This window comes from Orcinus orca, chromosome 19 (assembly GCF_937001465.1).
Source record: "Orcinus orca chromosome 19, mOrcOrc1.1, whole genome shotgun sequence".
Taxonomy (NCBI): domain Eukaryota; kingdom Metazoa; phylum Chordata; class Mammalia; order Artiodactyla; family Delphinidae; genus Orcinus; species Orcinus orca.
Window position 1 is genome coordinate 40,210,860 of NC_064577.1, and position 16,741 is coordinate 40,227,600.

Genomic DNA, 16,741 nt, shown 5'->3' on the forward strand with positions numbered 1-16,741 from the left:
CTGGAGACTTCCATTGCGACGGAAAGGGTGAGGGAATGGGCCCTCTTCCTTCGACTCTTTTAGGCACTATCTTGCGCTCATATTCGGGCCTCAGGTAGCGATTCCGACCCTAGTACAGCAATCACTGTGACATAATAAGCCGCACCTGGAAGCGTAGAGGTAAGGGGTCAGGCGCCTGTTAGAAAACTCGAGCAGAATTCGTTCTCTCCCGTCTCTTTCTAATTACGTAACGCAGGGAAAGAATGGGTGACCAATCAGGAACCCCGAGAGGCTCAGCTCTTTCTGTTCCGCCCTTCCGTAACGTGTTTCGTTCTCGCGTTCTGAGAGGCTCTCGCTAGGCGCAGCGGCCGGTTTCCGTGGCAAAAGGAAAGCGCGGGAATTACAGATTAATTGAAACTGCGACTGCGCGGTGTGAGCGTTCCTGACCAAGGGCGGTCCGGGGGGTTTTTTCAGAGAAGTGGGCCTCTGGGCCCGGGAACCACAGACGCTTTGCTCTGGATAAATGTGAGAGAACCCTGGGGAAGGGAGAGGGGCCTACAGGGTGCTCCGGGGGACAGGCAGTAAACAGGTGTGGAGACAGCAGGGGAGAGGTAACTCCTGAAGGCGAGCAAGATGGGTGTTATCTGCCAAGGGGCGGGCGGAAGATGGAACCTGAGAAGCCTAAGACGTTGAATCTGGGGAAATCGTGGGGAGGGGGGTAATTTGTGGGTCACGGGGTCGGGGGGAGGCGCTGAAGATAAGGGAGGGGGCAGGGTGTCTCCGAGGGGGAATCCTGATGGTGGAAACTGGAATGGGTCTTGAGGGGGACATCATGGTATACAAAGATGGGCTGGTATATGTGAGATGGAGACCCAGAGGGAAAGCGGGGTGCAGGAATGTGTCTGGGAAGAGGAGGAAACAGAATTTTGTGGGAGGAAGAGCCGTTAAGAACTGGATTCATATGCGTTTCTGAGAAGGGACAAGAAGGAAGTAGAGGGGCGAGCCTCCCTTGGCATATACGCTGCTGGCATGGATGTGCCTGAGGAGGATCCTGAGATGAGTGCAGGCCAGTGGGAAAACACTGGGGAAGGACAGGGGTGGGGAGCATTGGTTGGTGTTGATTTTGATTTTAAGCGAGAAAAAGAAAACAGCCGGGATGATTGGAGAATTAGGTGGCTACCACCACTCACCCAGTCAGTCACCCCACTGTGGCTTTCCCGTTCTTGGAGAAAGGAAAAGACCAAAAGGAAGTGATTGGAGGCTAGATGTGAAAAAATAGAGAATTTAAATGGTCTTAATTACAAAAAAACTTGTAGAATTTTTTTAAAATAAGGTTTTTGTCATTAGTTCTATGGTTGATCTGATACTAAAGCATTCCAATTTTAAGTGGCACTTAATGAAATCAAGCTTTTAAACCTTTTAACGTGATTTATTTACATATATATTTAAGTTCATGTGTTAAAGTTCATGGGAACAGGAAGAAATGGATTTTTCTGCGAATCACGTTGAAGAAGTACAAAATGTCCTTAATGCTATGCAGAAAATCTTAGAGTGTCCAATCTGGTAAGTCAAGAGTTTATTAATTTGAGATTCTTCCTTATATCCGATGCAAATGAATAGAATTGACCGTAGATAGAAAGGAGAAAAAATTATAATGTTTATTAAGATTAAGCTATTAAAGTTGCTGCTTTTCTTAAATGAAGAGCTTTAGGAATATAAGAAATTACTCCTTTTTCTCCACTCTAACCTTCCCTCTGTGTCACCTCAACACACACAGTCCCCTGTCTTGAATGTCCACAGACTGTCTTGATTGGCTGTACATTGGGGCAAGGCTCTGGTTTGGCTTAAGTGGCGTTTGGGCATTTCATCCATCTCTACAACCAGCTTGATCACTTGGAATGGACATAGTTAATAATGGCAAAATAAAATCACAAATGCTTGGTGTCAGTGAGTGGGTAGGTCTTGGGAGAACCTTTGGTTGAAACTAGCCCTGTACTATATTTAAATAAGAATACTGTGAGTCCTCAAAGCCTTTAGCAAGTTTCTTTGACCCCACCCCCCAGATTTATTCACTTATTTAAAAATTTTTATTTTTTATACAATTTTTAAACGTTACTCTCCATTTACAGTTATTATAAAATATTGGCTATATTCCTCATGTTGTATAATACATCCTCGTAGCCTATCTTACACCTAATAGTTTGTACCTCTCACCCCCCACCCCTATACTGCCCCTCGCCCCTCTTAGACTTTTTGAGTGAGCCTTTGTTTCCTTCATCTACAAAATAAGGAGGGGACTAGAGTAGTAAAGGTTTTTTTAGATTGAGGTGTAATTTACATACAGTGAAATGCAGAGAGCTTAAGTGTACAAGTCTATGAGTTTGGGCAAGTGTATATATATCTGAGTAACCCAGTCAAGATATAGAACATTTCCGGGCTTCCCGGGTGGCACAGTGGTTAAGAATCTGCCTACCAAGGCAAGGGACACAGGTTCGAGCCCTGGCTGAGGAAGATCCCACAAGCCGCAGACAACTAAGCCCATGCGCTACAACTACTGAGCCTGAGCTCTAGAGCCCGCAAGCCACAACTGCTGAGCCCACGTGCCACAACTACTGAGTCCATGCGCCTAGAGCCTGTGCTCCGCAACAAGAGAAGCCACCACAATGAGAAGCCCACGCACCGCAACAAAGAATAACCCCCACTCGCTGCAACTAGAGAAAGCCTGCGCACAGCAACGAAGACCCAACACAGCCATAAATGAATGAATGAATGAATGATATAGAACGTTTCCATCACCCCAGAAAGTTATCTTGTGTGGATTCAGGAGCTCTTAACTTGCTGACCCTCCATGACCCTTGGAGGCCTATAGATAGAACTGTATTCTTATATAATTAGTTTCTTATGTAATTTTATATTTTGTATTTTATATATTTAAAAGCATTGCTCTAAGAAAGGGGTTCATGAGCTTTACCAACTGCCAAAGGGGGTCCATGGTACAACAAAGGTTATGAACCCCAGGTAGTCACTAGCTGACCTCAATGGTATCTCTTAAATCTATAAAATAAATTAAAAACCATACCTCAGAATTTCTTGGTAAAAAGCCAGAAAGGCAATTTAGGAGGATTACTGACTACCCTCTTCCCTCTGTTCTCTTAATTCTGGTCATTCTGGCCTCTTCGCTGCTCTTTAGACATGCGACATATTCTCCTGCCTCTGAGCTTTTATGCTTGCTACACCCTCTGCCTGCAACATTCTTCCCCTGGTAATTGCATGGCTCACAAATCTTGATTGAAATACCATCTTTCAAAGAGGCAGACGATCCCAATTTAAAATTGTAACACTCCAACCCTCACCACATCCCTTATCCCCCTATGTTTCCATAATGCTTATTTTTTACATAACTTAAAACTATCTGACATTCTGTATAATTTATTTATCCTTTTTCTCAACCCCCACAGACTATAAACTCCCAAGGGCAGAGGTTTTTATTTGTTTTATTTACTTCATATCTTCAGTAGTTAGAACAGTATCTGGGACATAGTAGCCACTCAGTAAACATTTGTTGAAGGTATTAAGTAATAAACTAAATTTGTTCTTTGATAATTTAGTGGTTTTTAACATGGTGATAGTGGTGGGTATTATTCAAAAAGTAAACTGAAAAGTTTTACCTTTGCTTTGTGCTTCATGAAAGTTGTTTTTCATACTTGGAGTCAAATAAGATTTTAAAAAATGCAAGTTGTGTTTTCAGAGAGAAACAAGATTTATAAGTAACCTACCTTCTGCTCCCCTGCCTCTCAACATTTCAGCTAAACAAGAACCAAAGCTAAATGAGCTTTACAGCCTAATTTACGAAACATTAGAGCCAGGCAAATAGGAAATGACAATTGGAAAAAAAATTGCTTTTGAAAAAGCATAAAACTTACTCATGATGATTACAAAGAGTGATCAAAAAGTCCTTAATAGTATGGCATTTGGGTCCATTTATTTTACATTTCCATGGGACTCAGTCATAATAATGTAATGTTCTTTCTCATTCTGGCAAAGTAAACTATCAAATAAAAAAACTCAGATACAGGGGATTCCCTGGTGGCGCAGTGGTTGAGAGTCTGCCTGCCGATGCGGGGGACACGGGTTTATGCCCCGGTTCGGGAGGATCCCACATGCCGCGGAGCGGCTGGGCCCGTGAGCCATGAACCCTGAGCCTGCGCGTCCGGAGCCTGTGCTCCGCAATGGGAGAGGCCACGACAGCGAGAGGCCCGCGTACCGCAAAAAAAAAACAACTCAGATACATAAAAATTAAAGATGTGAGAATGAAAGTTAATGTTAAATTTTTATTTTCAGTCAACTACTGTGTATTTTCCAGCTCCATATTTATTTATTTTTTCAATCTGTTTTTTTTTTTCTTTTGGCTGTGTTGTGTCTTGGTTGCTGTGCGCAGGCTTTCTCTAGTTGTGGTGAGCGGGGGCTGCTCTTCCTTGCGGTGCACGGGCTTATCATTGCAGTGGCTTCTCTTGTTGCGGAGCACAGGCCCTAGAGCATGCAGGCTTCAGTAGTTGTGGCATGTGGGCTCCATAGTTGTGGCTCGCGGGCTCTAGAGCACAGGCTTAGTAGTTGTGATGCACGGGCTTAGTTGCCCCACAGCATGTGGGATCCTCCCGGACCAGGGATCAAACCCATGTCCCCTGAAATGGCAGGCGGATTCTCAACCACTGTGCCATCAAGGAAGTCCTCAATCTGTTTTCTATTAGAAATAGACCTGGTTTTTAAACTAAGACTGTTCTGCCTGGTTGTTAAACCTTAAACTCATACCTAGTTCACTTTTTTTTTTTTTAACATTGCCTAGAACAGTACAATTTGCAGTTAATGTCTTAAATGATTCCTGACTGTGAATGGAAACAATGTTATTTATGGTAACTATAGGGTAGGTTTCCAGCTTCTTTGAGGTCTCAAGCTAAAATTCCTTCTCCTGGCCCCTGAGTCATTGGCATTTATTTCTGATAACTGGTAGTTCATTCTAACTCTTTACACATGAATATACAAATTCTTTGACTTTCAAAGAGTTTGCTAAAATGTGTATCCCAGCGTGGGGTGGTTGTTTTTTGAACCTAACCTAGCTTCTTTCTCCAATCACTTACCATGTTGGAAGCTCTAAATATAAATATGCAGTAGACCTAAAATATTTCCTGGTTTCAAAAGTTTAAAATATTTGAGTCACTTTTATTTTATTTTTATTTATTTATTTTCAATATAAATTTATTTATTTATTTATTTATTTTTGGCTGAGTTGGGTCTTTGTTGCTGCGCGCGGGCTTTCTCTAGTTGCGGTGAGTGTGGGCTACTCTTCATTGCGGTGAGCGGGCTTCTCATTGCGGTGGCTTCTCTTGTTGTGGAGCACAGGCTCTAGGCGCACAGGCTTCAGTAGTTGTGGTTTGTGGGCTCTAGAGCACAGGCTCAGTAGTTGTGGTGCACGGGCTTAGCTGCTCCGCGGCATGTGGGATTTTCCCGGACCAGGGCTTGAACCTGTTTCCCCTGTACTGGCAGGCTGATTCTTAACCACTGCGCCACCAGGGAAGCCCTATTTTTATTTTTTTAATTAATTAATTTATTTATTTTTGGCTGCGTTGGGTCTTCGTTGCTGCGTGCTGGCCTTTCTCTAGTTGCAGCAAGCGGGGATTACTCTTCATTGCAGTGTGCGGCTTCTCATTGTGGTGGCTTCTCTTGTTGTGAAGCACGGGCTCCAGGCACATGGGCTTCAGTAGTTGTGGCTCGCGGGCTGTCGAGCACAAGCTCAGTAGTTGTGGCGCACGGGCCTAGTTGCTCTGTAGCATGTGTGATCTTCCCGGACCAGGACTCGAACCCATGTCCCCTGCATTGGCAGGTGGATTCTTAACCACTACGCCACCAGGGAAGTCCCTGAATCACTTTTATAGTAAACATTTACTTTCATCAGGACCTAGAAGAGAACATTTTAATTTTTTTCTTTTCATTCCCATTCTCTCTTCAAGCTTTTCCTTCAACAGTAATTACTTTTTTATGTATTGGAGTTTTCATCTGTTCAAAGTTTGTGTTTACAGTATGTTTGTATAGCTTGGTTTTTAATTACTATACTGAAATATAATTATCTCAGAATTGAGTCAGTGGTGAGAATGAAAGCCATCTGGTATCATAGCTAAATCCAACTTCTCTTTTACTGAGAATTTCTTTTGCTGTCTAGCCTATCTGAGGAATAGTGATTTACTAACAAATCAGAGTTTTCTTTGTTTTTCTTTTTAAAATCACTTTCAGTCCCAATAATAATACTAACATTGGTACAAGTCATCTCAGGTTGTAAACATTTTCCCAAGTAGCATTTAATTTTATTCTCAGAATAGCCTCAAGAGACTGGTAGAGTGGGTGACCGAGAAGGAAACTGAGGTTCAGGTAGAGTGGTTGGCCTGAGATCACTCTGCTAACAAAGAGAACTGTAGTAGAAACCCAGTCTTCTGACTTACTCTGGTATTTTTCTTTTCATTGCCCTGTGCTGCGTCAGAAACCCCATGATTGCGAGAGTTGTGTTACCAAACCCTTCATAAGGAGGCTATTGTCCCCCAGCTTTTCTTGTGATCCTTTTCTAAAGAGTTAAACATTTAATGAACCACATTCCTATCACATACACAGGTTACCTGTTCTTTGATGTCTTGCCTGAACTTTACCAAGAATCAGTTTCTGGAACTCTCATTCAGGATAAACACTGAAGACTTAAAATAGCCTGTAGGTTCCTGCATGCTCAGGCTCCCACCTACCTCTCTGACCTCTTCTACTAGTACCTCCCCCTTGATTATTCATCCTAGACCTTGGCCTACTCGGTGTCCTTCAAAAACCCTGGACATGGTCCTGCTCAGAGTCTGTCTTTTCTACTCCCTCTGCTGGAATGTTCTTCCCCCAACTGTTGCACAGCTTGTTTCCTCACATTGCTCAGCTGTCTGCCAGTGTCACCTTCTCAGTGAGGCCTTTCCTGACTACCCTGTATATACCCTTCTCCCCACACACTGCACTTCCTGTCCCCTTACCTTGCTTTATTTTTCTTTTTAGCACTTATTCCCATATATGTTTGTTTCTCAATCAACTGCCTACCACAACTAGAATGTAAGTTCTGTGAGGGCAGGCTTTATTTTGTTTGCTGCTGTATTTGCATCTCCAAGAGCAGTGCTTGCACATAGTAGATGCACAATAAATACTTGTTATATTAGTAAATGAATTAATCTCAGGAGGGCCTTGAGATTTTGTGGTTAGATGGGTAGGGATGAGAATTTGAGTAATGTATTTTCTTTTCTGGAGATTTTAATATTTTTCTAAGTTTATTATTTTCTAAATTTTTTCAGTGAGTACTTATTACACTGTTCTTACAAAGTAATCACAAACCAAACATCATGTACCTCCTGAAGTGATGTAATAAAAGTACACAGAACCATCTGTAAAGTGTTCTTGCCAAAAAATTGAACCCAATTTTGACTCTGCCTGTAGGTCTAGTTTACAGGAAATAGAGGTTAGAGGGACAAGTTAAACCACATCATAGGGTTATAATCAGCAAAATCTAGAATGTGGGAAATTCTGGAGGTCAAATGACGTAGTTTTTTAAATGACGAGGTAAAAAAAGAGGAGAAATCTGTAAAAGAGACTTGAGATATATCAACCAAATGCAATGTGTGGATCTTATTTGGATCCTGATTTAAATGAATTTAATTATTAAATTTTTATGAGACAGTGAGGGAAATTGGAACATTAGTTGTATATTAGATGATACTAGGGAAATTATTATTATTATTTATTATTATTATTATTTTTTTGCGGTACGCGGGCCTCTCACTGTTGTGGCCCCTCCCGTTGTGGAGCACAGACTCCGGATGCACAGGCTCAGCGGCCATGGCTCACAGGCCAGGCCGCTACACAGCATGTGGGATCTTCCCGGACTGGGGCATGAACCCGTGTCCCCAGCATCGGCAGGCGGACTCTCAACCACTGCGCCACCAGGGAAGCCCTAGGGAAATTATTTTTTAGGAGTAATAATGGTTTCATGGTTAAACTAAAAAAGTCTTTATCTTTGAAAGATATATTCTGCAATACTTATAGATGAAATGCTATGACAGCTGGGATTTTTAAAAATATTTATTTATTTTATTTATTTTGGCTGCGTCGGGGCTTAGTTGCGGCACGTGGGATCTTCGTTGTGGCATGCGGGATCTTTTTAGTTGCGGCATGCAGGTTCTTAGTCGCGGCATGCATGTGGGATCTAGTTCCCCCACCAGGGATTGAACGTGGGCCCCCTGCATTGGGAGTGTGGAGTCTTACTCCCGGGACCACCAGGGAAATCCCCTGGGATTTATTTTAAAATAGTCTTGGCTTTGAGTGGATTTTGGTATGGATGAAATAAATTGTCTGTGAGCTGATAATTGCTGAAATTGGGTTATGGTACATGGAGTTCATTTTACTGTTTTATTTGTGTAAATGCTTTATGCCTTCCATATTAAGAAATAAAAAGTAGGGGCTTCCCTGGTGGCGCAGTGGTTGAGAGTCTGCCTGCCGATGCAGGGGACGCGGGTTCGTGCCCCAGTCCGGGAAGATCCCACATGCCACAGAGCGGCTGGGCCCGTGAGCCATGGCCGCCGAGCCTGCACGTCCAGAGCCTGTGCTCCACAACGAGAGAGGCCACAACAGTGAGAGGCCTGCGTACCGCAAAAAAAAAAAAAAAAAAAAAAGAAAGTAAAAATAAAAAGGCAATCACATGCCAAAAAAGTGCTATGAGGGAATTCAAAAGAAGTTTTTGTCTTTGTGGAGCTTAAAGTTTAGTTAACATGTAGGATGTGCACCCACAATGATAGCTCAAAAAAGGTATCAGTGAAAACTAATGTGAAATAATATCAGCTAATTTTTTAAATGCTAAAGATAACATAGAATATAGAAAAGAATGATATATTCTGTTTTGATGTCTGAAAGCTCATTGAGGGTAAGGATCATATTCTCTGCTGTATTTTTGGTTCCTAGTACAGCAGACATTTAATAAATATTTATTGAATGAACTTAAAGCCTTACTTTGACTCAGTTATAGCAGCTTAAAGTTGAACTTCTTTATTAAGAATTCATTTATTCATTTACTTTTAAATGAATTATTGAACCTCAATTCTTTTATTTTCTTTTTTTTACCCTACCCTTCTAGTCTGGAGTTGATCAAAGAGCCTGTTTCCACAAAGTGTGATCACATATTTTGCAAGTAAGTTTGAATGTTTTATGTGGCTCCATTATTAGCTTTTGTGCTTATCCTTCATAACACAGGAAACACCTAGCTTTATTAAAGCTTTAGCTTCTTCAATTACGTGAAAAAGAATCGTAAGTTTTTGTAGCCATAGTTTGTGGTAAAATATTGGCATATTTATCTAGTGGGATATGAAATCACTTTGAACAGCTGTTTGTTTTTTGTGTCCATGGGTGAAAGCAGATTGCAAGCAGTTACGAAATAAGCAAATTGTGTTTCAACTGTCCCAGTTTCTCCTTTCTGTTCATTTCTGCATGTCCTTCTGCTCTCTGCCCTCTAAGGTTCAGTGTTTACCTGCTTCATAATCCTTGTGAAAATAGGAAAGGACCTGATATCAGTTTATATTTAGGCTGAAATTCATTCATACCAATGATTCAAGTTATATTTACATTTTTAAGGATTTTGCCCTTTGAAATGGATATGTTTCTTGATGGAAGAATTTCAGAAAAAGTTTGGTAGATAATTTTGTGGAACAGGGGGTTTTCTCCTTTCCTTGATGTTAAGCTATGATTGAGGCTTGCCCTGAATGCCAACTTATTTCTTTTTAAGCATTTTTTTCTTTTTTAATTGAAAAGGTAAGCCATGTCAATGGTAATGAGTTTACTAGCATATATGATGCAAAATATTTTTCCCTCCTACCTCAAACCCCTGCCTCTCCCTTCCCTCCCCAGAAGAAAACCACAATTATCAATTTCTTATGTATCCTCTAAGGAATTTTTAGATTCAAGAGTTTGTAACTTGGGATTCATGAATGGTTTTCATGAATTTCCTAGAATTATATTGAATTTTAAGTTCAATTGTATTAAAAACTATGGGCCTGTGCAGTTTTCTGGGAAGACAGTTCATAATTTTCATCAGCTTGGAACGTTTCTGTAACCTAAAAAACATGAAAAGCTTCTGCATTAAGGATAATGAGGGCTGGCTGAAGCTGGAGGAAACCTGTTCCCTTTGGAGGGATATCCTTTGAGCACAAGTCTGCCAGCTGGCTAGCCCCTTCCTTCCTCTGAATTTTACCTTTTTGCTATTTATCTGTCCCAACAAGGATCCAGAGCCCATTTCCACTGTCTCTCACCCCTTTTCCAGGTCACCCCACTGGCCTAGATCTGTTCCCAACAATTTCCTTCTCATTCTTCAGGCCCTCCTTCCTGGTCAGGTGTCATGGCAGCACGGCTTTATCTCTCCTTCAAGAATTTTTAGTTTCGTGGCCTCTAGAGGGAAGCTTCTCAAACTGTCTGTGGTATAGGGCCATTTTCTTTGTAGATCAATACCTTTATAAAACAAAATTTTAAAGTCCCCCTATTTAAAAGGTTACAGATAGCTGAAGACTAACCTTTTAAATGCTGGGACTTTCGCTGTTTCTTGACAAGAATCTTTCTGAAATGTACTGTATGCTTTCCTGTCACCTTGAATAATGAATATATGGTATTATAGTGTGTAAAGAAGAGATTAAATTATGAACATTCATTACTTTGAGAGCTTGTGGAAGAAGGCAGTTTTACAGGCAGAGGAAATAATATGAGCAAAGGTATGAAGAGAAGAAAGAATATGTTCAGGAAAAAGAAACTAACTTTTCATATATAGAGAGAAGTTGTATTACAAAAGGAAGGAGCCCTCAGAGGGGAGATGATACTTGCAAGAGAGAAAGATCCAAGAGGAGGCAGAGGGATTGGAACTAGAAAATGGATGCTAGAAAGAGAAATAGTTGTTACTCAGCGAAGTTGGAGGTAAAGACATCTGTTGAGATTGAGAAGGTTAAAGTTGGCAACTGGAGGAGAGTGAAAAAGGCTTGCAATTCCTAACATGGAGGATAGGAAAAGCAGAATAGCCAGCCATATATATATATATATTTTTTGTGGTACGCGGGCCTCTCACTGTTGTGGCCTCTCCCGTTGCGGAGCACAGGCTCCGGACGCGCAGGCTCAGCGGCCATGGCTCACGGACCCAGCCGCTCCGCGGCATGTGGGATCCTCCCGGACCGGGGCACGAACCTGTGTCCCCCGCATCGGCAGGCGGACTCTCAACCACTGCGCCACCGGGGAAGCCCTAGCCAGCCATATTTTAAGTGATAAGTTAGCATTAAAAGTTTAGTATAATGCCTGTGTGATAGATCAACTTTTTCATGAAATATCTTCTGTAATACCTTTATAGTCTGAATAACACCTTGATCTATATGATAAGAAAGTTCAGAAAAATACCCCCAAGCATTAATTGTATTTTCTCAAGGTGGACTCTCATTGCTAACAATAACGCAGCTTTATTGACTGGAGTAAGCCTGTAGTTCTGAAATCTTTCATGAGATATACAAAAAGTACAATGGTACCAGTTTAGAAAATATTACGTAGGCCGTTCATGCATTAGCTTGCAGTTTCCAAACAACAGATGAAATGTGTAATACTTTTTGAAAGATCTAGAGCACATTGTCCAAAGAGATATAATCTGAGCCATATAAATCTAACCTAAATTTTCTAGTAGCCACATTACCAAAAGGTTTTTTTAAAGGTGAAATTAATATAGTTATATATTTTTAATCCAATTATGGCTAAAATTTTATCATTTCAAAATACAATATAAAAACATTAATGAGATATTTGACATTCTTTTTTTTTTTTTTTTTTTTTTTGCTGTACGCGGGCCTCTCACTGTTGTGGCCTCTCCCGTTGCGGAGCACAGGCTCTGGACGCGCAGGCTCACCGGCCATGGCGCACGGGCCTAGCTGCTCCGCGGCATGTGGGATCTTCCCGGACCGGGCCACGAACCCGTGTCCCCTGCATTGGCAGGCAGACTCTCAACCACTGCGCCACCAGGGAAGCCCTTGACATTCTTTTTTTGTAGTAAGTCTCTGAAAGCTTGTGTTTTTCCATACTTACAGTACATTTTAGCTCAGACTAGCCATGTTTCAAGTGCTCAATAGCCACATGTGGCAGCTGTATTGGACAACACAGCTCTAGAAACTAACTACTCAAAGTGGGACTCATGGGTCTGTAGCAACCACATCACATGGGAACTTCCTAGAATCTCAGCCCTACCCCAAACCTGCTGAATCAGAATCTGCATTTTAACAGGATCCCCAGGAGATTCTTATGCACATTAAAGTTTGAGAAGCAGTGCTCTGGAATGATAGCCTTTCTATACACTTATATGGAGGATACTAAGAGGGACTAGACCAAGGAAGCCTGAGGTTTAAAGACCAGATAGACCAAATAAGGCAAGTCTTGGGGTCATTTAACTGAGGAGATCCAGATAAATGGTGAATCAGTGTTGGGGACGTTTCACGGCTGGATACATTAGATCATGACACCAGGGAATTCTGTAATCTAGTAGTAGGTCGGTATGTCAGAGGTCCAGAAATAGGCAAGAGATGGATAATCTAGCAAGTAGATTGAACATAGTCTCTCAGGAGTCTAGCAGCAGAAATGAGAAGTTCAGGGTGGTAGTTATAAGGGAAGAAAAGTAGCAGGGACCCAGCCATAGGAGGCTGAGGGTTAGTGGTAAGATTCTCATCCCTAGGAGACAAGAGCCTTGACTCAGGGGACTGGGATACTGGGCAAGGAAACTAGGCAGAATCTTCCAGATGAAGAGCTCAAGATAGCTTCTTGGTCGGGGAGGGATAAATTGGAAGATTGGGCTTGACATATACACACTACTATATATAAAATAGATAACTAATAAGGACCTACTGTATAGCACAGGGAACTCTACTCAATACTCTGTAATGGCCTATATGGGAAAAGAATCTAAAAAAGAGTGGATATATGTATATGTATAACTGATTCACTTTACTGTACACCTGAAACTAACACAACACTGTAAATCAACTCTACTCCAATAAAAATTTAAAAAAAGAAAAAAAGATAGCTTCTTAATTGTTGGAACTAAAGTACAAACCAGAGGTTTGATTAAAAAAACAGAGCCTTGGGGCTTCCCTGGTGGCGCAGTGGTTGAGAGTCCGCCTGCCGATGCAGGGGACACGAGTTCGTGCCCTGGTCCGGGAAGATCCCACATGCCGCGGAGTGGCTAGACCCGTGAGCCATGGCCGCTGAGCCTGTATGTCCAGAGTCTGTGCTCCGCAACGGGAGAGGCCACAATAGTGAGAGGCCCGCATACCGCAAACAAACAAACAAACAAACAAAAAAAACAGAGGCTTAGGACTTCTCTGGTGGCGCAGTGGTTAAGAATCGGCCTGCCAATGCAGGGCACACGGGTTTGAGCCCTGGTCTGGGAAGATCACACATGCCATGGAGCAAGTAAGCCCATGCGCCACGACTACTGAGCCCATGTGCCACAATTACTGAAGCCTACACGCCTAGAGCCCGTGCTCCGCAACAAGAGAAGCCACCGCAATGAGAAGCCCATGCACTGCAACGAAGAGTAGCCCCCGCTTGCCACAACTAGAGAAAGCCTGCACACAGCAACAAAGACCCAACACAGCCAAAAATAAATAAAATTTAAAAGAAAAGAAAACAGAACCTTATTTATACAAACTGACAAGGTTTGTTGGGACCAGCAACATAAGTGGATGCTGAGATGCTAAGCTGTGGAGCTCTCAGGGTCTTTATTTACTTTAACAAGATACCGTATTTGTCTATTATCTTAGCTCTGTTGATAGTAAGCCAGGGCACCCAGTATAACTGAAGGTAGCCAAAAGTCAGCTTGCCTTTATTTTGCCTATAGTTAGAACTATTAATTCATTGCTTCCTGCCAGGATAGACTTGGACAAGCAACTCAAAATTAGATGAGTTTCCATAACTTGTTAAACTGTGCAAGGTGTAGATGTGCTCAAAAATGAGTACTCTGAAAAGTCCCCCAAGATGGTTTGTGGCACTGTGATTTTACTATTCTCCATCAGCGTTTTCTTAAAAAGCTGAAGCTGCCCTTTAGAAAGCATACTGCATTTTCTTTAAAAATGCCTTTCCTTAACCATTGGGCTTTAGAAACCCAAGAATCCCAAAACTTTTCTTAGACCTTTTCACTAAGAACCTTATGTAGAACTTGTATGTGTGTTTTCATTTAATTAGTGCATCACATAGATTACCCAGGGCTCTAAAACAGAGTTTAATACATTCTTCTGAGCCCTGAAAAACATGCCACTGTTCTGTTGATCTGTCAATATTTTCCTTAGCTCAATCTTTTCAAGTCATGTACAAGTTCATTTTCTCTTTTGAGTTTAGTTAATTTAATAACCTTTATGAGTCTGTTCTTTTTCTAGCATAAAGAAAGATTGGAACTCATAATATCTTGGTTGATTTCTACGTATCTGGTTCTCCTGTGTTACTTATGTAATTATTGTACAGGCTGCAACATCTATAGCTTGGCTTATCACGCAATATCTTAGCTGCTGTATTCTGCAGTACTATGTTTAGGGAATTACCTAATCGCTACCTCTACTCTGAATTGTTGAATTGTACCATTTGCCAGTGTGATGCGTTGATGCCTCCTAGAGCCATTATGGTAGAGTGCAGGTAGTATTTGCATCTTCTCAAGGAGTGGTAGCCTCTATTTTGTGGCTCTTTATGGACTTTATGGGACTTCTCTGGGTCCAGTGGTTAGGACTCTGTGCTCCCAATGCAGGGGGCCCAGGTTCGATCCCTGGTCAGGGAACTAGATCCCGCATGCCTCCCGCATGCTGCAACTAAAGATACCACATGCCGCAACAGAGGTCCCGCACGTGGCAACGAAGATCCCCCATGCCACAACTAAGACCCAGCACCACCAAATAAATAAATAAATATTTAAATGGGCTTTATATACAGAGCAGGTAGCTTTTTGATACCCCTGTCCCCTAAACTATAGAATTGTTGTCAAGTGCAATGTGGTAGTTCAAGCAACTATATAAGTGAAGAAGGACCCCTGGGTCTCCTTGACCAAACCTACCTACATTTACTTTCTCTGGTGGAAAAACCATGGGCTTTGCTACAGTTCAATTCTAGATCCAATATCACCTTTACTAGTTACTTGATTACTGTATGATCTGGGACAAGTCTCTACTGTAAAATGAAGGTAATACTTCAGGGTTGTGTAGACAGAGAGAACAATGCATGTTAAAGGACCTGGCCAGTAAAAAGTGTTCTCTAAGTGTCTGCTGGCTCACCATTCCCACTGCCTTTTCAGCTCCCTAAATCTTCTTTCCTGGCTCTCTTCAATGTCGGTATCTTCTCTACTCCCTTCCCCAGTCACCTCCCTTGCCATAATATTATGTCCTTTATGATAGCAGGGATTTTGTTTTCCTTTTCCACTGAATTTCTTGCATCTAGAACAATACTGGACATGTAGTAAATATTGGTTGTATCAGTGTGAATCACTGCTTTTAATAATCATCACCACAGCTATTTCTGCCCTCTTCCCTTTTTTCCATTCTACTTCTCTTTTGAGTCTTCTTTTGTCTTCTTCCTAAGGGAATGTTGATTTTCATGGACACCACCAGCCAATGGGAGCAGTATTTTCCTTTCTTAAGGAAGCTGACTCAGGACTTCCCTGGTGGTTCAGTGGGTAAAACTCCGTGCTTCCAATGCAGGGGGCCCGGGTTCGATCCCTGGTTGAGGAACTAGAATCCCTCATGCATTCCAGAACTAAGGGTCCGCATGCCACAACTAAGAGTCAGCATGCTGCAGCTAAGAAGCCCACATGCTGCAGCTAAGAAGCCCGCATGCTGCAGCTAAGACCCGGCGCAGCCTAAATAAATAAATGTTAAAATATTTATTAAAAAAAAAGGAAGCTGACTCTGAACATGTTGCATATGATCTTCAAGTCTTCTTAGCCATATTCAGCGTCTGAGACAAACAACAAAATTGTTCTTTATCCAAAGCCATTCTAAAACCCTGAATGAGCCTCCTTCATTCCTTAGATGTCTAGTGAGCAGTGTGGTTATGCCAGATACTCTGTTGGGCATTGTGAATATAAAAAGGAGCATGTTTTCTTCCAGCCTTGAGGGGTTTTGTTTTGTTTTTTATTTTATTTCATTTTATTTTATTTTATGTATTTATTTATGGCTGCGTTGGGTCTTCGTTGCTGTGCGTGGGCTTTCTCTAGTTGTGGTGAGCGGGGGGGGGCTACTCTTCGTTGCGGCGCATGGGCTTCTCATTGCGGTGGCTTCTCGTTGCGGAGCATGGGCTCTAGGCGCCCGGGCTTCAGTAGTTGTGGCATGTGGGCTCAGTAGTTGTGGCGCACGGGGTTAGTTGCTCTGTGGCATGTGGGATCTTCCTGGACCAGGGCTAAAACCTGTGTCCCCTGTATCAGCAGGCAGATTCTCAACCACTGTGCCACCAGGGAAGTCCTGTGTACAAGTTTTATGTGGACTTATGTTTTCATTTCTCCTGGAAAGAAACCTAGGAGTAGAATTGCAGAGTCTTATGGTAACTCTTTGTTTAACATCCTGAGGAACTGCCGAACAGTTTTCCGAAGTGACTGTGTTGTTTTATATTTCCACCAGCAATGAATGAGGATTTCAGTTGCTCCACATCTTCGCCAATACTTATT

The 16,741-nt window shown here is 42.1% G+C and overlaps 1 protein-coding gene across 10 annotated transcripts in view; it reads left to right on the forward strand.

Moving 5' to 3' along the window:
• The first annotated feature begins 2 nt into the window (after positions 1–2).
• BRCA1 (BRCA1 DNA repair associated) overlaps positions 3–16,741 on the forward strand; it is a 63,290-nt gene continuing 46,551 nt past the window's right edge. For 9 of the 10 annotated variants that reach the window (XM_033410957.2, XM_033410962.2, XM_033410963.2 and 6 more), the window contains exons 1-3: positions 3–504; positions 1,430–1,542; positions 9,173–9,226. In XM_033410957.2, the coding sequence (XP_033266848.1) occupies positions 1,463–1,542; positions 9,173–9,226 (134 nt within the window). In that variant the 5' untranslated portion in view covers positions 3–504; positions 1,430–1,462. The remainder of the gene's footprint in view (positions 505–1,429; positions 1,543–9,172; positions 9,227–16,741) is intronic. The other variant, XM_033410960.2, reaches the window with a different exon arrangement.